This window comes from Gymnogyps californianus, chromosome 4, assembly GCF_018139145.2.
Source record: "Gymnogyps californianus isolate 813 chromosome 4, ASM1813914v2, whole genome shotgun sequence".
Taxonomy (NCBI): domain Eukaryota; kingdom Metazoa; phylum Chordata; class Aves; order Accipitriformes; family Cathartidae; genus Gymnogyps; species Gymnogyps californianus.
Window position 1 is genome coordinate 31,160,396 of NC_059474.1, and position 25,734 is coordinate 31,186,129.

General features: G+C 43.4%; 1 protein-coding gene across 1 annotated transcript in view; it reads right to left on the reverse strand.

Moving 5' to 3' along the window:
• Nucleotides 1-5,677: 5,677 nt before the first annotated feature.
• Nucleotides 5,678-25,734, reverse strand: part of KDR (kinase insert domain receptor) — a 32,452-nt gene continuing 12,395 nt past the window's right edge. The window contains exons 14-30 of the mRNA XM_050896136.1: nt 25,495-25,641; nt 25,210-25,341; nt 23,430-23,536; nt 22,888-23,023; nt 22,501-22,605; nt 21,150-21,263; nt 19,827-19,915; nt 17,951-18,107; nt 16,354-16,454; nt 14,879-15,001; nt 14,630-14,741; nt 14,137-14,236; nt 13,915-14,020; nt 11,875-12,026; nt 8,313-8,409; nt 8,112-8,200; nt 5,678-7,257 (exon numbers count right to left, since the gene is read on the reverse strand). Coding sequence (XP_050752093.1) covers nt 7,038-7,257; nt 8,112-8,200; nt 8,313-8,409; nt 11,875-12,026; nt 13,915-14,020; nt 14,137-14,236; nt 14,630-14,741; nt 14,879-15,001; nt 16,354-16,454; nt 17,951-18,107; nt 19,827-19,915; nt 21,150-21,263; nt 22,501-22,605; nt 22,888-23,023; nt 23,430-23,536; nt 25,210-25,341; nt 25,495-25,641 — 2,087 coding nt within the window. The 3' untranslated portion in view covers nt 5,678-7,037. The remainder of the gene's footprint in view (nt 7,258-8,111; nt 8,201-8,312; nt 8,410-11,874; nt 12,027-13,914; nt 14,021-14,136; nt 14,237-14,629; nt 14,742-14,878; nt 15,002-16,353; nt 16,455-17,950; nt 18,108-19,826; nt 19,916-21,149; nt 21,264-22,500; nt 22,606-22,887; nt 23,024-23,429; nt 23,537-25,209; nt 25,342-25,494; nt 25,642-25,734) is intronic.

Below are 25,734 nucleotides of genomic sequence, written 5' to 3' on the forward strand. Positions count from 1 at the left end.
ATTGATTTCTCTAATATCCATATAATTATACTGAGACGCAAATTGCTAATAAAACTTAATAATCCTCCTGAAAGATTAGCAACATTAGCCTGAGAGCAGGCTTGAAATGCCTAAAGCCATTGTTTTGATAGCATTACCAAACCATACGTTAATAATTGTATCGCTTTAGCTGCACACTCCCTGCTGTTTTAGTACTTAAGTAAACTGTAATGTTAAATAGTTGTTGCCAGTTTAAGAAGTTTATCAGACAATATAAAGATGTCTTTGTGATTGTAATTTAAAACTACACGTAAGTGCACCCAAAAAGTTCCACTTGTGAAGTTATCTCCTAAGGGCTCCGTTTATGGGTATTACCCAGAGTTTAAAGAGAGTTTTTATACCCCCGAGTCTTAACTCAGTAAGTAACTGATAAGATAGGCCCTGCTTTCACTCTGTTCTGTTAGTTTGCGATGGTAAATGGTGCCCCTGTTTGTGCCGCGTTTGAGCCATACAGCCTCTGCTTTCTGCATCTTATCCCTCCCCGCAGCCAGCCAGGAGCCAGCGCAAACAGCCTGGGAACGGGGCGACGCTGCACACACAGGAGGCAAGTCCAGCCCAACCCTTGGAAACATTTCACCGGCCAAAAATAGCAACGCTGAGAAGATGCCAGCAAAGTCGGATCTTGACATTGACTGATGTTTGCCGATGCTGCGGTACATCCGTCACGCGAATCGGTTGACATAACGCCGTCCTCTGCTGGCTGTCCCACACCCTCCTTCCTCCCGACGGAAGCCGGGTATCTTGCGGAGACCTGCTTGGGAATCGTGCCAAGCAGATGTCACCTTCTCACCAAGGGGCCCTATTTACAGGTTTGGGGAGATGCAAACAGATTGTACCATGGGCTAGGAATAGTCTGGCTTGAAAGGGAATGACTGAGGGGATAGCTGTCCATAAAATCCTAAATAACACGGAGAAAACGAGTAGGGAATACTTGGTTGGTGTACTGGAAAATAGCTGGGGCCACCAAGTGAAAATCTGTATGCAAGAAGTCCTTGCTGCAGGATGTCGCAGACGCTAAGGGTTTTACATGGGTTCAAAAAGCAAGTGGAAAATCCATCAAAGGATATTAAACATAAGGGCCCATTGCTGGTTCAAATGCCTTGCCCTCAGCTCTTAAACTATAGTCTGAACATGGTGAACAGAGTAATAACCAGTGCACTCTGCAAGTCTGCAGGTGAATTGCTAGCAAACTTTAGGGGTAAAGGAGCCCTGTTCCTGCATGAAATACGCACTGCAAAGCAGCCTCCAGGTGACTAGCGGTAAGCAATGCTGGTCTTCCAGTCCTACGGTGCAACCTGATAGTCTCTAATGAGCAAACCCCCTTTCCTCTTCCTGGGTTCCTGGTGCTAAAGTACAATTCTCCAGTATAAGGAAATATGCATGTTTTAAAAGAACATATACAATTATTAAAACTTTCTTTCAGCTCCTCTCTCCTGCTCCATGCCAATGCAGCACTGCGGAGTCCAGGCAGAATGTCCATCCCAAACCCAAGGCTGCTGCTGCCTGCTGGTCCCCATCAGCTGCGGTGTTAAACAAGGGTCTAGTACACCAGGAACAAGTGGTGGAAAACAAACTGCAATCTACAGCCTCAGCCGAGTCTGGGAAGAGATTGTGGAAATGATATTCTGAAATCAAAGAGATGAAACATCACAGATAACCTTTGCCACTGCGGTGCATGACACAGGTACAATCATGGGTTAGTGCAGTACACCCAGAAGTGCAAGGAACTCCAGTAACCAAGCATGACTTGCATCCCTGAAGTAATTCCTAAACGTGGATGCACTGCAGTCGAAGGTGTGACTTTGCCGTGTACAGTGGTATACCCTGCGGCTGGCTTTCTGCTAGTGAGCTTGGTGCCAGCGGCATGGGCTTTGCTGTGTGCCCCACTGCCTAGGCTGCCGAACCCTCGCTGGTAATGCTCCTTAGCCTGGCAGGATGAAAACTCTCTTAGGTCTATCTACAACGTGTTGCAATCATGCTTCTGACTGTAGTGTGAAAACAGACCAGGAGAAATAAAACTAAAAGCAGCTATATTTCCACTCGCTTTTGTGAAACCATTGCTAGAGTAATCATGCCACTTAGCATGATTATACCGAAAGAGAGAGCAGCATGGAGCCCAGGGAAACAGCTCTGTGGGATGCTGAACAGCTTCAGCTCCCCCTGGAAAACAGAATTAAACCTCAGTTCATATATTCCAACTTTTAAGAAAGCTTTTTTTGACCAAGACTCGGGAAACCACATTGCACTGCCATTTTTCCTGGCACCAGTGTCTGTGTCTGATGCTAAAGCTGGAAATTGAATTCATTTATTCCCCCCCCAAACTTACAGAGCAGCCATCATTCACCATAACATGTCATCCTAACAAGCTGCAAGGCAGAGATATTTCACATTTGAAGCAACTGGTGGCAGTCAGTGAATAACATCTAGGTAACCAGAACACCCTTCATCATGAACCTGATACGTTTAACAGCTAATTAAATCTGTGTAGGGATTAGGCTTTACATTGTATAGTTTTATGGTAACAAAACCTGGGCTTCCTAAGATTACATTGACCAGCTCCTTATCTCTGATGCCGAGATGTTTATCAGCACCATATGTTACGAGCTCCTGCTATGTTTCCCAATGACCTTCTGGGATTTAATCAGCCCGAATGTCAGGGGTTGAGGAGCTGAGGACATATATTATGACACAGAACACAATGCTTAGCCAGGCAGAATGAAAATCCAGGGCTGAAGTCCAAAGGAAAGGTCTGTGTTGGTTAACTTCTGTCACTAATAAATTTGTCAATTAGGAAGAACAAACGTTAACTTTGTTTTCCTTGCCCTTGCTGTTGTTTTGTGAGGTCCCATACTGTGAGGTAACACAGGGTGTGTACTCAAGTATCAGTGATGAGGGGAAACCTCAGATGATTCACAGTTTGAGAATGTTTCACATAAAAATAGCAAATTCCAGCTTTATATCTGGAGGCTATCCATGCTACCCAACTCTGTTTTCCAGCCTTAGAACCATCAAAAAGAGATGCAATTAGCAGGAAATTTTTGTCCCCAATTTCAACAGCTCTGTGATTGCAGTCTTTTTTAGTCACACGCTGCTTTTAGAACTAACAAGCGCTCTGTCCCAAAAGTCCCCAGGCATGGTGTTTGGGGACAATTACATCAGAAGAAGACATGGAGGATCATCATAACACTTTTTATGCTTGTGTGGAATACAGTTGCTTGTGATTGATTGGAGATACGTTAATAAGAAAAGCTTAGGCAAGGACTGGATTTGCCAAGACATTGCCATGCAAAGAATGAGATACATTTTACAGCATCTTTTGCAGGGAGAAGGACCTAGCTACCATGCTTGAATGCCCCTGCATTCTTCAGATGGGCTGTGTTTACATTGATAAGAGCTGACATGAGCCATCTTCAAGCCCCGAAACTGCCTATTTCAGGCATGGCTCTGCTTGATTCCCCATGTACAAACCCACCAGCAATTACAGTTCATTATGGCAGTTCTTCTGAACGAGAGGAGTCAAACCCATCACTGCTTCTCCCCGCTCCTACCCAGCTGCTCACATTGGTAAGTTTGGATCCCTAATCTCACGAGTGTCCCTTCTGTTTGCAGCTCATTGGGCTCAGATCTAGGCTGGGATCTCCCATGCATTTCATGGATAAGGATGGTGATCCAAATGCTGACACTTCGCTGCAGGGCTGCGGAATGGAGATAAAGCCGGGACTGGTTTGTGAGGCTTTTGCAAATCTGTGCACTATATGTCTGTCATGTCATTGAAAATATCCTTTTTGGAATTTAAAGCATCTACCAAGACAGATGTGGCCTGACTGGGGTTTAGCTGAACGTGCTGTATTCAGAATACAACAAAAAGTCCAGGTGTTTTAAAGGATGTAATGGCCATGGTCTAAGAAAAGAATTGTTTTACTGGATGCCAAATATATGAACACATTTATAGAAGCTTTGCTTGCTCCTGAAACTGAATATATGAGGGTTTTGGGGTTTTTTTAAAGCAGCTAATTTCCTTTCCTAAAGCAGGTATGTGCTAGTTCCCACATTTTCCAGGCATATTTAAAATGATTTGGACCCACAAGAGAGTTTCATTGGCTGACAAGGATTATAGGTGAGAACTCATTAGCTGAAATGGCTATATTGCAACTTCATCAGTCTGCATTATGGTGTACAACTGTTTTAGAGGTACGACCAAACACACAGGGAAGTATCTGACTATGTGTATGTGGCACACATCGTGTGTTACACCAAGCTGGAGAGGAAACAAAACTACAAAATAAGATGTCTAAATTGAACATCCCAAACCTTGGGGAGCTCCAGATCTAGGGCAGATGGACATCAATGACAATCTCCATCTCTACCTCTCTGTCAGGACTCACCAACATGTGGCTCAGCAGGGTACCCATCAAGCTTCTGCCAGCGTCAGTATTTTTTGTCTATTGTATAATAATACATAGAAGAACACTTTCATTAAAGATATTGAAGAATATTGGGGAGCGGGGATGTTAAAGAATGTAGCATTGTCTGTTGAGCGTACTCTACTGGCTAGACTCTTGCCTGGGAAGCAAGATAAATGTCAAATATATACATGAAAATACAAGTCCTTCCTAGAAGCCCTTACAGCAGATCTAGGAAGCCTCTCCCTTATCTTTCTACCTGATCTCCCAGCTCCTGCCTTCCTGTCTGTAAAATGCTTTAGATTCAGGGAATGGAGAAACATTTGAAGCTTGACATCCCACAGCCTCGTAGTTGGGGCATGCATGTAGTGTGTAGAAGGTATTAGTCCCATATTCAGCCTGAGCAGTGAGATCTCCCACTTCCTAGACAAGTGTTCTCACTATGCAGTAGCCTACGAAGGTCTCATTTCAAACTGCAATGAAAAGAAGTTGAATTAAAGTCTGCAGTTTTTAGTTTAACTTCCATTGCACTTTTTTTAGCATAATCTGTTATAATTCTTTGAGTCCTGATACCCCAACGGTGGCCAGTCTTGCACTGAGAACGAAGGCCTACACAGTGCAGAAGAGAAAGTCAAAAAGTGGACAACAGAGTGAAAAGGATCGGAGCTTTAAGTACAGATTTAAAATAAAAAGGAAGACGTTGCTACACAAGAGCAGGGACAACAACATTTCAGCTGTAAGAAGTGAGATGGAAGAAACACAAGTGGGAAAAGATGAATAAGGCTTTAAGGGAAACTGCTACTCCCCAGGCAAAAGCCACAATACAATTAGATCAACCATTCCCTAACTGAACATAATAAACTCTTTCAGAGGAGATTCAGTCTGTACAAGCAGTCTATTCCTCTGACCATTTCTCTAAAGGCACTTATTGCCAACTGTTAAAATCACTGAAGTTTCTTTACTATAGGTACCCACAGAAATGTTCATAGACCTGTACAATGGCATAAATAACTAGATTCATTAAATGGCACTTGAAATAAGTAGCACTTGATAAACTTCCCTGTCAATAGAAAGGATATAAGAAAATACATGCCAGAAAAGCAAACAGATCTACTCGTAGCCCCCACCTCTAAATTTCCAGTCCCTTTTAATAAAGTGAAAAGTTTTAGCTATTAAAAATTTTGTGACCCTTGTAATGCTACAGAACACCGATACAAAATGTGAATAGTACAATATCCATTATATAATATATATATTTATATTTTAATATATTACATTTATTTCTACATAAAGAGGCTATAAATACTGTATATGCCTTATATTCATGGTTCCCAGCATTTGACATTATAGTAAGTACAAACAAACAAAAAAAAATTATAAAAATACAAAAAAGAACTCAGTAGAAATAGCTTTACATTTTAAAATCTTGTAGCCTGCATTGTGTCTATCAATAGAGCTCTGGGACTACAAGAGCACAGGTAAGAAGTTGTCCAACAATTAGGCACAATCTCACCACTCAGAGAAGATCGGAGCTGCCATGAAACCAGTCACAGATTCCCAAGACTACAAAAACCGAGATCTCTGCCATTGCAAACAGACTTTGAGTTTGCAAAGTGAAAGAGTCAGACCTACATCTGAGGGAGCGGGGATGAGATGAGAAGGTAGGGTGCCCTTAGGATGCCCCACCAGGACCACAGGGCTCCCTGTGGTCCTAAGGTAGATTACATTGCCCTTTCTACCTGTTGTAGAGGCTGCCCCAGCGGTGATTCGGGGGGTGGGTATTTTCTGCAGCCGTTTCAGGCTAGCTCAGAAGCAGGTAGGCACCTGGCATGGGTCAAGGGTGCCAGGGAGGACGGGGGGCAGAGCCATCCCCAGAGGTGAGGCATGCCCCTGGCACCCATGTCCCATCACTTGGCTCGGTGCTCTGCCTTCTCCCTACTAACCAACCTCACCGTGCAAGACTTGCAAGCAAACGCAGCTCATGAGGTCTGGTACAGCAACTTTTTTTCTCTGCCAATGACAGAGACCATCACCCCCACCTATATTTAGCCCAGCCTATGTTAGTCTCAGGCCGTCGGTGAGTGCCAAAGCCTTGAGCTGGAGGTTTCTTTTTTTGTTTGTGGAGGTGCAAGCAAGGGATAACTCTGAGAAACAAGAAGCCAGTGCTGTGCTGTTTCCTTCCTGGAGTCCAGCCGCAAGGGGAAAAACAAACAAAAAAAAGAGCAGGGCTGTGCCATTATTTCGTACAACTAGAAACAGTTAAGTTGAATGCCGTGCCGCTGCCTGCATCAGGCAGATGCTTGGCATGTCACCGGCGTCCCAAAGGCCACCACACTGCCTCTGCCATCGGGTTGGCACAGCCCACACACTGCAGCTGGGGCTTTGCACACTCAGCCGCCAGCGTCTCTTGAGGAAAGTGCCCCGCAGCCTGGCATGGCGCAGTTTTGCTGCCAGATGCTTCTGCATCCTCTTCAGGAAAAATAAACGTCTTTTCTTAGTCTCACGGACGCCGTCTTTCTATACATCAAACCTGAATACCACCAGCCCAGGTGAGGAAGGCACATCCCGGGGGGACCCGGGGCCGCCGGCTTCGCCCTAGAGCGGCGGGGAGGCGAGCGGTGCGGCGCTGTCGTAGGCGAGCCCGTGCGCGCGGCAGAGCGGGGGCGAAGCTTCCCGGGCGCACAAGAGTTCAGTCTCCTCGCTGGAGTAGACGGTGGTGTCCATGTCGTCCGAGTGGTACCCCGACTGGTACCCGCTCGTCTGGTTGGAGGCTTCGGACATGACGGACTCATTACTCTTGCTGGGCACCAGCGTGCTGTGAAAAACAAGCAGAAACGGGACTGAGAGAGCTATGGAGACTGTCTTCTGGAGGGCAGGCAGGCAATTCCCTGCCTGCCGGCAGCTGCTTTCCATCACAGCAACAACCAAAGCAAAATGGTGCACTTCTTAGCAAAACTGGCTTCAAGCCTTTTTAAACATGCATTTGATTATAAGGAGAGACCTTCTTATACGCCCTAACTTCACTAACGCACGAAAAAGATATTTAATTTTATGATGATACAAGGAGTTAGATTGCGACCACAGATGAAATGGAGAGAAAGCTTTGAGAGGCTTCACGCATTTCAGCTGTGGTGCGATCGTAAGTGTTTGCACTGAGGTTGTCCTGGAAAAAATAATTCCTGAGAAGCTCTCAGAGAGCATACGTGAGGTTTCAGCTCCATGAACGCCACTGTGCTTCCTGTGAACTGCACAATGAAACCCCTGTACAATGCTCTGAAAATACACCCAGGTACATCCTGAAAACTTAAGAGTCAGCTTTAGAAAAAAAGAAAGAAAAAGAAAAAAAAAAAGAGCTCTTTGTCATTGCAGACAGGCCCTCACAAATACGCTCAATTGTGTGCACCAGCTCAGTTCCTTTGAGGGGTGGTTGATGCTTTTGCAGCTGATAAATACAAGTCCTTTCTGCGGTGCTGGCTGATGCTTCCAACAGCTGCACTACCTCTCCTCTCCTGGTACCAAATGCAGATGACCAGTGCACAATTTTTCTTTGTGTTTTTAAAAATACAGTAAAAAAATTTTGTCTTCTAAAAAATTTTACAAACCAATCAGTCTTCTGACATACTGCAAGCAAAAGGTCATATTCAATCCTATGTGCAGCCTGAGCCTTACCTAAAGGGTATTTTCACTTGTTTGTCGCTCTCTTCCAATGTCTTCAGCTCTTCAGACGCAAGAACCATCCCACTATCTGTCTGGTTTTCCTGCAACGGTGTTAGAAATGCATTAAATGGAAAGGGATAAAAAAAAAAAAACCAAACCACGAAAAAAGACATCAACAGAAGGAAAAGACATACAAACAACAGACGAACTCACCTCCTGAACAACTTTTACAGTGGTTACCAATGGGACATCTTCAAACATTTTCACACTCACAGGGTGGCTTTTTCTTTTGCTACCTTGTCGGTACTGGCTGAAAAGAAAACAAAACAAAAAAAGTTTTGTGTCCACTATACACAACTTGGCTGCAAACAGCACAATGATATCAGAATCCTTTTATCTCTCTACAGAGAAGTTAATCCTTTTGTCAAAACATATTATGCAAACCTCAAAATATCCATTTATTGAAAAGGACGAACAGCCTAGAAAGTGGCATGTTTCTGACCTTCTGGTCCTGACAATCTTGATCTCTGAGCAAATTCTAAGAAAGAGCTTTGAGAAAACAGCTCCTTTCCTCAGTTACACTGGAGGGCTTCACTTCCTGCAAGCTTCGCTTAGAAGTATAATAAACAGAGGAGCCTGGAGCACAGACATGTGTCTCTTCCTTTGGACTGCACTTCTGAGACCCCTGGCTGGACCTAGGACAACAACAGCAGACTCAGCAGACTGCCGCCCTTAAACTGCGGGGATCAGGACAGCGAGTGCTACATCTCTCTTGAAGGCTCTTCTCCAAAAGAAGCCCTCTGGTCAGGATGACATCCATAAAAAATATTGGACAAAAAAATAAAATTGACTTTCATGGAGGTACTAACACAGCAAACAAAACAGCTACCCTCAGCTTTCTGTCTAAGTGGATATGGAATAAAATGGATGTTGTCCCAGTTAAACAGGACAAATTTATGTTCCTAACAGCTAATGAAGAAAAAGCCATGGAGTTAGAAAAGAAACCTGCATCCACTTGAAGTGCAAAGCTGGAGGCAATTAAGAGCATCATTCATCCCATTTCCCAGCTTTGAGTCTAGCTATGCTGAGTCCTGCCTATCTCCAACAGACATTTAGTTAAACTGGGGGGGTGGATTTTACAAGTTCCCTGTGTAGCCTGCTCAGGTGCTCAATCACACTTTAGAATGTTTTTCAAATACTAAACCCAAGTATTTGCTGCAAATAAAATTTGTACTATTGCTGGGGACACAGAATAATTAATTAGCATCCTCTTTTGAGCAACTTTTCATATACTGAAAACTGTTCCTATGTTCCTTCTCCATTTTCTCTTCCTAGACCTAACAACGCCAGTTCTTTCAAGATCTCTGCACTGACCATGTCTTCTGTTCCTGTTACTCTGCAATGGTATCTAATCCACTTCCCACCCAACCCCACCAGGACCAAAAACATCTAATGGACAATCTAGTCCACTTATCCTCCTGGACAACCTGACCTTGAATGATGTGATGAGAAGTTCATTCCACAGCTTGCTGCCTTAGTCTGAAAGCTCCCCGTGTGCTTGCATTTAATTGTCCACACAGGCACAGAACTGCATGGCCAGGACTACAGTTACCAGGGTGGTGAGGGCTGGGAATCCCAGCCTCTCGATCTGAACGACCTCCCAGGTATGGGAGTCCTGCCTCTGCTCAGCCCAGACAAGAGTCAGCCTACATGGGCTACAATGAATGAGATTCTCCTGGAGAAGCCAAGCTACTGTGCAAACAGGACCAGAAATAGTGTGCAGGCAGAGAGAGGCCACACGTGGAGTCTGACTCCTGCCTGGTGCCAGTGAGGGCTCAGCTGACATCGTGACAGTATTTCCTGACACGTTTGCATTTTGTAATAGATTGTCCCATTAAAAAAGGGCCAAAAATGCCCTACAGAAAATCAAAATCCATCTTCCCTGCTATCCACCAGACCAATTATTCTCCCTAAAAATGAAACTTAGATTGGTTTGACTTGATTTGTTCTTGACAAATCCATGCTGGCCATTTTTAGTTACTTCATTTTCCTGTAGGCATTTATCATTATTTATCTGATCGTTTGTTCTGGGATTGTTCCTAGGATTTAAGTTAACCTGATTTAAGGGTTACTCCTTTTCTGTTTTTTCTAAAAACAGGCATTATCTTTACACTTCCTTAAATCTTCTTTACCTGACCTGATTGATTGTTCTTAATGACAATCTTTCAAGGTTCAGAAATTGAGTATCTATTTCCTAAGCCAAATATGGCAGATGTTAGGAGGTCCTGCTGATTTTAATTTACCTCAGTAATCTAAATATTCTTTAATATTGTCTGTGTTTTCCCGTGCTTGCTTTTGCTCCTCCAGCTTTGATTTAGAGATTGTATTTATCAGCCTCTCCTCATAGTTAGTACTTTTGTGAAGATTGGAAAAGACAGATCTATCTTTTCCACTACGTGTATAGCAAGATCCATGCCTACAAAATCGTTTTCAGCTACCAGAACAGAAGAATAAAGCCCCTAAGCATGTCTTAAGCTCCCCACTTTGCCTCTCCTAGCATGGTTTCCACAAGTCCTTTCACAACCCTGTCACACTGTAAGACTAGAGAAAAGAGGTTCAAAGTCTCTTTAAAAGGTTGACAGAGAGATTTTACTTCTATTCATAACAGGAAGTGGGGACTTGGAAAAGCCATATAGGAAGTATTAGAAGTGGAAAATGTGTGATGTTTTCAGTGTTAAATCATGCTTTTTTGTCTTTTAAATACTTATATTTTGGACTGCCCCACTACTAAAACATGGGGTTGAGAGTTCAGCTCTAGGACCATAAGTTCAACTGAAGTGTGAAATGCACTGTGCCTACCTAATCTTTCCCAGGACCACACAAAAATGTCATCCTGCAGTACCCAAAATCATTGGGAACTTTGTCTTTGGTGGATATAATACAAGCAGTGAGGGAGAGGGCTCCACTTTGTGGAAACCATTTGAAACCTGCCAACAGAGTCCATCTCTGCCCTGATGGTTGGATCCATCTCCTTCTATCTTCCTCCTTCTTCTGAGATTGCAGCAAGAAACCCAGGGCTCCCAGCATCTAAGTGGCTGAATTTGGTCTTAGGCAGCACCGGATGCCTAAGACATCCCTTATATCCTGTGCCTGAGGTCCTCACAAGGTCCAACATAAGCCCTGCTTAAGTGCATTAGTACAAACTCCTTACCAGGGAAGTCACCTCTGCCACGATACCCAACAGCATCTACCACTATTGGTCCATCGTGGATGCCCCAGCAGCCCACCAGAAGCAAGCAGTGGACAAAAACCAGTGACAACACTATTTATGTCACATTCCCCTTGGCTATCAACTCATGACCTATTTACCAACATTTCACTTTAGGAAGGGAAATGAGAGACGTTATTAATGATAGATCTATTACCATTAATATTTTAGGGAGCTGCAATACAAGAGTGTGAACATAACTGAATTGGATCGGTAAAACTTTGTATTCGTTCTGGTTCTTAAAAACTAAATAACAAATACTCGTAGGTTTTTTGAGTGAGAATACCAAATCTTGAAAGGGTAGCCAAAAAAAAAAAAAATCACTAGCATTTGGGGAGGTAAGAAATTAGTTTTTGCCTACAAAAACTCTACAGATTCCTTCTTATCCCTCTGGAGGAGGTTAAATATGGACCAGGCAGCTGAAGTCTCTTCCTTTCATTTTCCCTGCCCCCAGCATGAACAAAACCTGCCCAGAGGCCCCAGTAGGATGTCCACCATATAAAATACCTAATTCCTGCTGTGTTGTCATAATGGAATTTAGGATCACAGACTTCCTCTTCCTCCCTACAGGAAGCAGGTGAAGTTGGGAGAGAGAGACCCGAATCCTCTTCCATATTCAGCGATACTGACAAAGGAAGGACAACGTAGTCTTTACCATCCTGTAGAATGCAGTGAAAAAATACAAAAATTAAATAGGCTACAGAGATACACAGACATAAACAGCTACACACACGTACGTGGAGAATGCGTCAGTCCAACAGTGCTACCTTCGTTGTTTTATTAAACTATGAACATTATACCACCTTTGCAGGACCAACTACACTAAAAGAAGGAAACTTAATAAGAACTACTGCCAAGTAGTTTTAGATAAAAAAATTGAGATGTTTATATGACATACTGTAACATAATGTATAAACTGAACTTTTTATTGATGTCTTTGAAATAAAAAATGTAGTTTTTAGTAATGTTTGAATCCCAATGACACAAAGAACATGAACCTCAGGAAAAAAATAACCTTAAACTGAAATTGAGACTGAATTAGACTACAGCGTATTAATCAGAAAGACTGAATTAAGTATAAGTAAATGAAAAAAAGAATGAAATCGAGATAGCAAAAAAGGAAATTTTCTGTCAATACTTTGGCATCTAATTTGACGTGAATAACAAGGATATAATTTTTAAAAATTTATTCCATTTGTTTACATTTCTGCTCTAAAGTATAAAGAGAAAAAATTGATTATGCATCCTTCCGTACTGCATACCTACTTATAGTCCCATAAGAAATCCTTCAGTAGATTCCACCTTTTCTCTAATTTTTTTGCATCTATCCCTTCTGGATTACAATATGACACATGCATAATTAGCTATTAGTTATCAGACAGTAAATCATGTTTGTCTTTCATAGTCACAGTACACTACAGCTTATGACAAGAGGGTCTAAATCATTAGCAATCCAGCCATATTAAGTTATGGGCAAATATACACAAAGCCTGTTCTGAACACACAAGGAAACACTTTTTTACTGTGAGGGTGACCAAGCACTGGCACAGGTTGCCCAGAGAGGTTGTCGAGTCTCCATACTTGGAGATATTCAAAAGCCGTCTGGACGTGGTTGTGGGCAACCGGGTCTAGGTGGCCCTGCTTGAGCAGGGGGGTTGGACCAGATGACCTCCTGAGGCCCCTTCCAACCTCAGCCAGTCTGTGATTCTGTGATACATAAGATTCAAGCTGCTCTTTAGGAAAGTGAAGCAATGCTATCCTTTCTGAGTTTTGGTATGCACAGAAGACACGATAGTTTGGAAGGGCAGGTAATTCCCATTATTACCAATAGGTCAGAAAGGGAGAACTCATCTAATAGGAGAGTACGTGGCCAAATCCATCCTCCTTCATCCAGTGTGCTCACATCTATTGCCCTGGCCTTGTCCACTTCCATAGTAAATGAAGAGGGAGCCACAAGATGGAGAACCTGGGAGGGAGGCCCATGTACCCCACCTGGACGCAGTGGGCTCTCTTACCACAATGCCTGCACACAGGACAAGTCTTAATACACTTATCTGCATGGAGCTGCTGACAGGCAGCAAAATGTCTGTATCCTCATTTTCCAGAAGAGTCATTAAAAGCATTGCAGCCCACATCCTCACATATGCTAAGATATCCGTCTTTGGCACAGTAACATCAACAGGAGCTACCTGCCGAAATGCCTCTGCAGTATGCAGAGAAATCATCAGCAGAGCAGGGAATTGAGCCTGTCCCAACAACTCCCCAGCAAGACAGCTAAGTAACCACAGCGGTGGTGTCATGGGAAGCCCTTGCTGGCAGGGCAAGGTGGCTTTTGGTTACCACAACAGACCTCTGAGATCTTTCCCCCCAGGTCATTCTTCCCTGCAAGCTGCCCCAACTGCTGGTCAGTAATGGGAGCTGTGGAAGAAGCCCAGGCTCCCCAACAGCTCCAGTGGACAGTACCCGACTACAGGTTTTTGTGGTGGCTGGCAGGACAGGAGGGGTTCAGCTGGTGGTTTTAGCAACCAGAGAATACATTTCATGTACCTGACGGACGTTGGCTTGCAGTAAATTCCCCAGGTGCTCCACCAGCTCTGAAAAAGTCGGTCTCTGCTTAGGATCTCCGTGCCAGCAATCCAGCATTGTTTGGTACCTAGAAGGACAAAGCCCATTAGAATACCAGCATAAAGAAAACAGTGCCTATTGCTTGCTCCAGCACCTGCTATTATTGTGGGGTAAATGTGGGCAGCTGGAAGAACAGTTTCTCACATTTCTGGTGTTGTATAGTCTGGTGCTCTCATTCTTGTTCCTTCTTTCAGTCTTCTGCAAAATTCCTCATCAATTTTCACTCCAGGGTATGGCGATGCGCCTAAAATGAGAGCAATGGTAATTTTAATGCATTAGACTCTTAAATTCTGGGATTAATTTTCAAACAAATAATTTGCTATGGCCTGATTTAATAAGGTAATTCAGTATATTTGGATGTGCAAACAATTTATATTTATAATGGAAACAGTAACTGATTGAGTAAATGAGGCACATCATCACATACAGAAATTGTATGAAGAAGCATTTCAAGTCCATGTTCCTACATTTGCATTTTTAAGGAAATTTGAGTATTTTATTTTGATGGAGAAAATAAACAGAAAATTTTCAAGAAGTAAAAATAAATGCTAAAGAGCATCCAAGAACACTTTGACTGTTTTCGTCACACTCTGTTGTTTAAAATTTAAGATGGCTCAGTAAAATTGAAGTGACTCACCTAATGAAAATATTTCCCATAGCAGAACTCCAAAGGACCATACATCACTCTGAATGGTATATACTCTATCAAAAATGGTTTCTGGTGCCATCCATTTTAGGGGTAGTCTGGCCTGAAAGCATTTCCGTAAACAAAAAGGTATGACAGTTTAGCAAAACATTGAGGTTCCACAAAGCCATCTAAGGTGAAAAAAAACCCGAGTCCTGACTTCATACTAATTCTCTCTCAAATAGAGAATCTGAAACTTACATCTCCTTTCCTGACGTAATCTGGGTCTTTGTAGATGTCTCGAGCCAAGCCAAAATCACAGATTTTGACCACGTTATTGTCTGACAAGAGGATGTTACGAGCAGCCAGGTCCCTGTGGATGCACTGCAAAGAGAAGTAAACAACTTCATATGCTGCCTGTCGTCACAGCTCTGTCCACAGGGCTGATCTCTTTCACATATGTGCTCTCCTACCCTCAAAGGCCAGATAATTCTTAAAACCTTTTAAGAAAAAGAAACCTCAGCATCAACAGTTACTGATTTTAAGTGCTTTTTTGATGGTCACAACTGATTTGGCTCAGGGAGACTTGTGTTCCCAAGTCCAAACATACATCTGTTTATCCACTATGCAGAGAGAGCCTTTGAAGTTAGCTAATTAATTATCCTAAGAAGCTGACACAAAACAGGTTCAGATCTGATTGCCTTTAGATTTACTCAGGTTCACTCAAATCTGCGTACTCTACTCTCTCTCTGAAAAACATACCATGCTAAAACGCCATTTTGATTCCAACACAAACTAATCTTGACTACAGAGAGAAAAAAAGTCCATGTCTTTACCTATGCAGAACAACAGCTTAGCCAACAACCCAAAGACTTCAAAACTCAAGCCTCAATAGCTTGAAGTAAAAAAGCCAGGCTCTGAAAGTGGCTGCAGATTTGCTTCTAGTATGGACTAGAACTGCATATCCTGGAAAGACATATTTTTACATATACTCACCAACCAGGATGTATGAAACATAGACAAATGCATGTTTTTAGAAAAGACTCTGAAGTCTGCTCTTGAACACCTAGCCTGCACTCTAGAGCAGTATTGTATTCCCCGCTTCTATTTCCTTTTCCCATTTCTAAGTACTTTTTGTTTCTATACAGCTGCAGGCAATTCCTCGCTCTTGCTGGAATTTACATCCTTTGAAATATGTACTATTACGTATTTAGGATCAAACCACAGAAAAGCACTTCTAGAAGGCAAAAATGCAGGTGAGGTGCTATTGACTGCCAGGGTGTCTTTGGCAAGAGACTCTCCAAGGAGTCATCCATGAAGTTTCATAGGTGAGCATCATCTCTCCTTACACTGCCCTTCCAATCCCACTGCACAAGTTACAGGCAACCTCCTCAGAGCAAACTCCTTTACTCTAGTTTAGCTCCAGTTATCAGGGATTTGTCCCTAATTTCTTTAATCGTCCTCATAAGTCAGCTCCCCTCCTCCAACTACTTAATTATTCTTCTGTGAATCGGTGACCCATAAATGTTATACAGATCACTAACATTTGTGTCAATAAATGCATGGGCTGTTTCACTCTGTAGTATTAATGATTCAGGTATGTCTTAGGGAAAAAAGAAAATGTTGTGGATGACTGCTAGTCCAAAGATGAACAGGCTGTTTCCTTCTATAGATCTACAGCACTATTTCCTACAGTCAAATAAATAACATGCCACTCTTCCTGAGAAGTTCCTTACTTTGCGTGAAGCCAAGAACTCCATTCCCCTCGCCACCTGGAAGCTATAACAGATGAGGTCCTCCATGGTCAAAGGGTTCTTGCAAAGGTCTTCAGGACCAGCTGCAAAGAATCAGATGACAGTCAAACACGCCCTTTGTCACTGATTTCACCCATAACTGCTTCTTAGGTAAAAGTCCATCTTAACCTTATGCCACATTGAACTGGAAGAGCAAACCGAGCCCTTTTTTGGCTGTACAATTATCACTAACAACCCATTTTACACCAAACTAGTCCTGTGTAAAATAAACTTCGAGATGATGGGTTATACCCCAGGCCTCCTTGCTTATTTCCAGAGTTCCCACCAGTGGAAAGATTTGCAAAACAATCCCAAAAGAAAAACAACCAAAACTCAGCTCACAAGATCCTAGGACAGGAAAGGCTTGCTGTGGTTTCAGCAGATGAATTTGGAAACCGATGAGAGGGAGGCCCCACCTAGGCCTTACGGGGGAAGAATATACCATGGGGGAAAGACTTGAATTTGGCAAAAAGCCCTGCTAATTTAGGGTAGAAGAAGCCTAACCTCATCATCTAGTGACCTGGAGGAATAATGTGCTCAAGTACAACAAAGATACCTAGGCATTTAGTTCCTGCTGAAATAAACAACTCAATGACTTTGCTCAGCTCTTGATTTTAAGAAGAAATCCACAAAGAACTACAACACTGGTGGCTAAAACCCTCATCTCAAGGCCTGCTTTAGGTCTACATACTTCTTACAACATCCCAGCTCAGAGGGTCAGTGGTTACACCAGAGAGGTCTGAAAAGGACAAAAATGGTGTGGAAATGCATAAAGTGCATGCCTGACATTACCTATTAGGACTGCATTGAAACTGCAAGATCATCCTCCCTGTTAACATACTGATGTTTTTCTTTGCATTAAATGATTTTTAGTAGAAGTCGAGGTACAGGCAGTTGAGCTACGGCCTCCCTCGTGACCAGTCTGATCCCACCTCTTGCTGAAATTAGCGGTCTCTGAAACATGTTGGCAGCACTAAGCACTTCGTGCTGTCTCTGCCAAAGGAGAACATGGCAAATGCATCAGTGAAACCACTGCAGAGGCTATGTATATCCAGGGGAGGCTTTGAATGAGTGTATAATTCAGGTTTCCTGTTCCTGACAGACCACCTGCACAGAGGGAAGGCAAATCAACCTCTGCTAACAAGCAGTGAAGCAGATGGCGTTTCATGATATTTAACTTCTGGGTAAACATTGAGAAAATTCAGTTAGCATCCTGGCGCATCCTGGCGCATCCCTCTCTGCACTGCCTTCGGAGTTTGTGCTCTGTGATTTTCCCTGAAGACGCTGGGACGTTAAATAGACAGATCTCCAAAAGGCAGTGCACTAAAAGTGCATTCTTTTCAGACAGGACATTACCTGGGATTGGGCTGAGGGGTTTGGGATGCTGAACTAGATAATCTGTAGCTTGGGAACTTTGGTCATCCAGGAAATACCCCGCACACAGCTTTGAGGGAGCTTTGGAAATCACACGGTTCCCCATGTCCCTCATGAGCCCCCACCAATGACAGCTCTTCCAACACCAGGAGAAGACATATCCTACCGTCCTCCTCTTCCACGTCACTCAGGGACCGCTCCTCCACAAAGCCAGAGCTTGCTGAGCTCTGGCTGCTTGTGATGCTGTCCAACCGTCGCTTCAGGTCTGTGGAGACGTCACCAACGTAGTTCTCCTTCCCCTGCCGAAACCTGGCACTTTTGGTCTAGAAATGTGAGGGGAGAGTGGGAGAAATCAGAAGCAGAAAGTGTGCCAGAAGCTTCCTCAAGAGAGGCACTGATGCTCCCCACGGTCTGTGCCATGGGCACCCCTGAAGGCAGGGAGGGCAGCCCAGCGCTGGCATGACCGGCCGCTCCTCTCCAAGCCAGCTCTGCTTAGAGGCGCTGGTGACAGCGCTGGCAAACCCCAAGCCATGGCCACGCAGGCTCACCAGCTCGAGCACCCTCTGCCACTCCACAGCACGGCTTTAGCCTGCTCCCACGTCCTCCCAGCCACCCCCCAGGAACATCTCCACATGCTGGGGAATAAATGCACACTGAGGAGCTGGCCTTCGCAGCCCCTTGGTGCCCATCACTTGTGAAGCACGCGTGGATGCTGCCGAACCCCCTCTCATACACTCCAGCCTCTCCGTACTGCTATGGCTTTACCTCCCGCTGCTGCAAAGGCCCTTCTGCTAAACCTCTACCTTGGCCAAAACCCTGGCAGCCCTCAAAATTTGATTTATTTCCTTCTTCTCCTAAGCCACTGAATGCCTCTAGGGAGGATGCCAGCCCCACAGGCTTCGTCCACCACATTTCCATGTTCTCCTGCTTCAGTTTGGTGACTTTTTTCCCCCCAGCAGGGCTGTTTTTTTCCATTGCCGACTCCCATCCCCACTGCTTGTGTAAGCAAGGGTCAGCACCCTCGTGAAACCCTGCCTCTTCCTTCAAGGCCTCTCAGATATTTGTTTATCCTTTTTACCTCACAAGAGGATGCAGCGAGTTGCCTTTGCCAATATAAAATAGTAAACAATGACTCCACGGATAAAGAAAAATAACCCCCTGGAGAACTGACAAGCAGTTTGAAGAAGCTCTGATCTAAACACAGCAGCTGCAGGAAGACTCAGGTCTACCAGCGTGGCGGAGCACAGCCCAGGGGCCTCCCTCTCGGCTGTGGGTGAAAAAGGGTAGGGTTCCGAGCATGATGCTCAGCGCTGGGTACATGCAGCCATGCTCTTCATCCAGCAATCTGACCTTCAGAGGGGATGGATCCTCCCAACCCTCTCCAGAAATCAGACCCCCTCTCAGAGGCATCCAGAAAGGAGTTTGAAAATGCCAGCCTCCATTCTCCCCCTCCTTTCAAACCGGGGTGCAAAGAGGGGGTGCTGTGATGGAGTTCCCCTTTGCAAAGAACTTGGGAGGTGAAAAGCTGAATGTAAACTCATGAGATACATCAATTATACAAAATGATTAACAGCAAAAAAAAATGCATAGCCTGGTTCAGCAATGAGCCAAGGGGATAGTGGAAAGGATAATCACGTGATAGAAGATACCTACAGGTATCTGATGGACATATATACTAAGCAGGGAGTGCAGTTATTTAAGGTGGTCTGGAGCTTAACTAAGAAAGGAAAAAATTCAGGCTGATAATCAGAAAAAACTTCCTGACAGATACGGCCAAGTGTAGAACAATCTGCCAAGGGAAATAGTGGAAGCCCAGTTCCTTTGCACATTTTAAGCTAACAATAACAAAATAGCTACATTGCAGGGGCCAGGGGAAAGACTAGATGACCTCTGATGTCTTTGCCATCTCTCATTCCCATGAGAAGTACTAGATATTCAGCATCCCCAAGGATTGCCACTTCAGTCTGCACTAGAAACAGAAATATCGTGTGTGGAAAAACCCCACCAAATCAAACATTATACTGTTAACCTTGACTCCTTACCTTGTACGGGATAAATTCACTCCTCTTGCTCCGTAGGTAAGCTGACAGATTTCCGAACTTGCAATATTCCACGATCACCATGAGTGGGCCTGTACAACACACAAAGCAATTCCTTAGAAAGACCATTTATATCCCACCTTATCTCACAGCATAATTTGTGGCTAGAAATACATACATTTCAAAAAGCATTCTACTACCCAGAGGTTTTTAAAAATACCAGTAATAAAAAAAAAATCTAATCAAAGCAGGGAAATGATTCCTTTTCTGCTGTATAAGGAAGGAAAAGAAAGTACATACTTTTGAAAAACACAGGCCTAATTTCATATGTGAAAATGTATAGTGGTGTGCTTATACTCAAAGTGCCAATAACTGCCTATGCGAATTGACATTGTAAGGATGCGACATACATATTTGAATGAACTTCAGTGCCACTAACCACTCATCTGCAATAAAGTACACACATGATTTTCCATGCATTTTTGTGCAGGCAGTTTAAGTCCTAAAAACTTAAAACAGGAATCTTGGTTTCAGACATAATGCCTTAACGTACAGCCCAAATGTGGTATTTCATGCTCAAATTGCTTCATGCAGGCATAGGCTACAATGATAAATTTCCATCCTAGCTTCCAGATACTGGCCATCTCTATTTTATTATGGAATAAACAAGGAAAGAAATATTTATAGATTATGTTTCCTTCAACTACTGCACTTCTGTCATGGAACTTTACAAATTAAATTCTGATCCCACAGTAAGCCAACAAGTCAGCTTCCCTGAAAAATTATTACTGAGTTACTTTACACTGAATTTCTTCCAAATTAGCGTGCAGTGCTGGATTTATTAAACAAAACATCTGTCCCCGATTATAAAGTAAAATAGGTTCATCCACCCAGAGCTGGACTTCAAATTGCAATCTCCCCTCCTACACACACACAGAGGCACCCACAGCCCATCGAAAGCCAGGGAGGGAAGTCACAACTTGCAGTTGCACTGTAGCTGGTGACAAGAATAAGACCAACTTGTTAAATCTGGTACTAGACTCAGACCTAAAGTCTGTTACATGTGGGGTGTCCACCATAAAAGTGGATTTGAGGTACAGAAAAGCAAAGTGATAGAACAACTAAGGGATGGAGCTGGATGTAGAACTCAGGGCTTCTGAGCCCTTATTCCACCTGAGGACCTGCTCACTCTTACCAGAATTTTTTTTTAAAAAAAGAAGACTATTTCTTCCAACCCTTAATTTTGAAACACAATTTTCTATGCAGCAGAAATAGCAGAAATAGGGTTTTCACTAGCACCTTCCCACTCACTGAGAAGTTACTCACCTCCTGGCTTTGTGCAGGCTCCAAGTAAATTGACAACGTTGAGATGATGGCCAATATGAATGAGGATCTTCAGCTCTGACATAAGCGCTCTGTGCTCACTATGGGTTGCACCCTCTGAAGAGGTAAAACAACACAGATCAGGAGCATCACAGACAGAAAGGTTTTCCCCTCCTCTGCATTCTCTTCTGTTATTTTTCCAGCCCATCTAGTGAGAAGTCTTGTTGGTTGGTAGCCTGGGTCAGCTATGCTGCAGGACACTGATGAAAGCTAGGCACATGCACGACAGAGTTGGTTTTGCTCTGCTTTTAAACATTTTCCAAAGTTTGCCAAGGGCAATGCATCAGAACAGGGACACAAACAATCCAGATTAGCAAACATCTTTTTTCCTACAGACCTTTTGAGCAGTTTGTACTCTGCCATTTGACCCTCCCAGCCAAGAAGAGCTAGAAACATTGCCCCGTAGCCGTTGCTGGGGTCCATGCTAAGGGTCCAATGGGTCCACAGACTGGGAGAGATAGGACCAGGGCCAAACATTCCTGACCCTGCAGCCTCACCAAAAGCCGGGGGATGTGGCTGGTGTCCTCATCCCGCAGGGACAGAAGGGGAAGAGGAAAAAGCTGAAGCAGTGGGGAGAGAGGGGCAGAGGAGGCAGCTCTCTGCAGGCTGCCTGAGCACTGGGAAGCTGGAGGGACAGGGCTTTCCAATTTTTATTGTCATTACTGCACGCTCATCCCATTGCAACGAGTCTGCAACAGGTCTTGCCTGTGCTTACTACTGCTTACACTGTACTGTCAGAAATCCCCTGGCATTCCCACCCTTCCTCCAGTACAGCACAGGGTGGGATACAGTCCCTGGCTGCTGGCAGCCCCATTTTGCTGCCCCAGCTACATCCTTTTCAGGAACAACGTGTCTGGGAACCGCAGCTTTCAACTTTTCTGTGGCGAATGCGAGGCGCTATAATGTGATTTAAAGTGAGGAGAAAGCTGTTCAAAACTACAACTCATTTTGGAGCGTGCCTAAGCCATTGTCTGAGACTTGCAGAAAGCTCCCTACCAGGCTGCGTAAGGCAAAAAGGGACACATGCAAATTGCTTGCAGGAGTAAGTTTATATTCTGAACCTGAGTAGATCTATAAAGCAGTGGCTAAGAAATCACAGTCACATTGCTGCAGTTATTGATGAGGGAAAGGCATGTACTTTCCCTAACCATTGCTTCATGACACCAACTGTTAAGCTAAACTTGTATACACCATTGGTACAAAAATTTTGATTTTTTTTCTGTCTACTGGTTATAGTATTGGCCATTATCCCTATATTGTGTATTCAAGGTGAAGTTTTAGTCATCATTTTTACCTTTAAGCATTTTGACTGCCACTGTTTTGCAGGTAGCAGTTTTGTCGATCCCAAACGCATCTGCTTCTATGACCTGGCCAAAAGCTCCACGCCCAAGAGGTTTACCTTGAAGTGAGAAGATGAACATACTCCAATTTATTTGCCTGGCACAGTGGGCAAAAGATGCAGAATAAACAGCAACTCTAAACTGAGTTTATGTATCAGAAATTAACAGAGGGCTGATAATGAGGAGAGGATGCATTATATCCTACGGGACCACAGAGCCCACTCAGGGGTCCTGCATCAGGGCAGCCCCATAGCAAGCCAGGACCTGAAACCAGGACCTGAAACCCCGCAGCACAGGGCTGGCTGCAGTATCACTAAATGGCTCGTGCAATGAAGACACACCTAGCTTTAGCCGGTCTCTGGGAAACTCCCACTTGCTGGCATCATACGGGAGCCGTTCGCAGTGCTCATCTATAGGGACTTCATCAGGATCCATGATGATTGACAAGTAGCCAGTCTTCATGTCCCCTCCGTTGGCCTGGAAAATGGTATTAGTTGTAGTTGCACAGATTTTTTGCTGGCGATGTGCAGGCAAAGTGCCATTTTCTCACTTTGTAGTGTTTCACTAGTTCCCAGAAATGCCAGGCTACCATTTCCCTACACCATGTCATTATGAGTGTGTTCATTGTTAATTACTCGCACTTTTTTTTTTTTTTTAAATAAACAAAACCAGCTGAAACATTTTTTCTCTTGCGAGGGCCTGTTCAATTAAAAACAAATTTCTGTGCCCCTGGTTCCAGGCAAGAATGTTACGGCACTGAGAGAAAAAATGTGTCTGTTGATTTAAGAACAATAGAAAGAAACAACACAAAAGGCCTCAAGTCAGCTCTCATTTGTCATGCAAGACCAGTGCTGATAGGACAGTACGAGAATTTTTTCATTACCCGCTTAACGGTCCGGAGGATGATTACAAGAAGCAACCAGAAGAACATGGCAATCACTGCAGTGCCAACGAGGATAATGAGCTCCAGATTTGTTTTCTCTTCTGCGCCTGGGAAGAAATAAATGAATATCTGAGTGATAGTTGGAAGCATATTGGTTTTGTTCATTCATTAAAGTAGAGAATGGAGGTCCTTGTTCTGAAGGTTCATTTTAAAAGTGCAACATGGAGCAAGGAAATGAAAGCAAAACAAAACAAAAAGCTTGGGGTTTTATGTTGGAATATTACACTTAGTTTCACGCTAGTTTACACACCACTCAATTTATTAGCGTCAGCTTTGTTCCAAGGACAGTATCTGGACCTTTGGCAAATATAAAAAAGTAGAATCTCACATTTTAAAAAGAAATCATTGTTTTAGAATACTCAAAATGAATGACTCTTTCTCCAGAAACCAAAAAACCCCCATCATATAGTAAATAAAGTGCTGTGAGAATGACCCAGAGAACAATCTCTCTCTTGTCTCTTTACATGCTTCAGCTGGGGCATGAAAAAACACGGTTCTACAAGAACACATGAAAATAAGATCTTATTTACAACATCCCTTTTCCAGTACAATAGTCTCCAACAGATTCCACTTGAATATCTATTAATGTGCAGGAGCCACTCTCTTCTTCAGCTCCTGTTCACCACACCATGCTCCTGTATTTCATCCTTTGCCCCATACAGATTTTCCTGCACAGTAGCACACTCCATTGCATGACCCCAATGAGCTGCACTATAAATTTCTTGGAGTGCAACAGTATGTCCTACACAGATTTCCAACTTTTATAGACATGCCCCAGCCATATTTATCACATCAGCTGAAATCGACATTGATGTCAGCTGCAGATAATTTCCACCCCATGTAAACATATTGCCCAACGTCTTAATATCCTAATGGGACCTATAAGAATAACAGGATACTGCTTTAATTACCTTAACGGAACAGATCAGACAATCACCCTGACTAATAAGACAGAGGTTTGTGAAGGATTCAGTGACTAAATTTTGCAAATGTACTAATATCAAGGGCAAGGAGCTTTTAATTTGAGGGTTCTCATTGCAACTCTTGGGGGAAAGTCCATCACAGTTCCAGCTAGTCAGACTGCAGACTAACCTCTTGTTAGGATTTATTGTTTATCATTGCGAATTGCATTTCAGTGTGCCACAACAGGACCGGAACAAGTGAGAGACGGGTCTTACAAACACTGCTTTCAGAGCTTGGTGGACTAAGGCTGGAGTCCCCTAAACCAAAACCGCTACCTGTTCCTATCACTGAAATGGGTTGGCAATCACAACAGACTGTACAAAGTCTTCACTCTGTTTTTCTTAGATGCTGTGACAGCAATGACATAGTTTAAAAAGTTACAACTGTTAAAAAACATAGTATGACAATACGTTACCAAGACAATAGAGATGCCCCAGGATATCTGCAGGTTTAGGTAGGCTCTATTGTATAGGTTTGCATGTAATATAGACTGGCAGTTTTCTTTGCAACCACAAGTAAGTTAGATTCAGCTTTTGTTGAAAAGCACTAAACAACATTGTGGAGAAGAAAGCGTCAGCCTCAACAGCTGGGATTACGATGCCTATAGCAGCACCCAGTTTGAGCTTGATAGGAATGGTCAGGACTTTTCACAAATCTCATGGTGGATTTTCAGATCTCCTATAAGGATAGCCAGTAGATTTTCCTTTCAGTGATTATAAAGATTTCATGCACAATCTGGAAAGAAGCTAACACCGACCTTCCACTGAAAAAAAAGCCACTGCTTGTCTGCATCCAAGGACATTGCAGGCAAGGCAGGTGTATAGCCCTCCATCTTCTTTCCTCACTCGACGTATGGTTAGTGTTTTGTTTCCGTCTTTCAAAACAATACCTGGAAAAAATCATGATTCTTAGTTCTGCTATTTTTATGCCACTTTGTGTTAAAAATTCAAAATTAAACTTTTCATGGTGAAAATCAGCAGTGAGTCCCATGAAAGCAAGCCCTTAAGTGATAGAAAATTCATCGCAAAGGAGCAATCCTCACCTGAATCTTCAACAAGGGTTTCATTATTTTTAAACCACATTATGTTTGGAGGAGGAATGCCATTCGCTGTGCATGACACTTCTATGGTTTCACCAATGTTTGTTGTTTGATTTTCCAGATTTCCTTCAAGTGTGGGTGCCATGGGCTCTGTTGGTTTGAAAATAGGGCAAAATTACTGACCATTAAAGAAAACATCCATTTTTGCAGTAACAGCACTTGATGGCCCAGTAACAAAGTCCC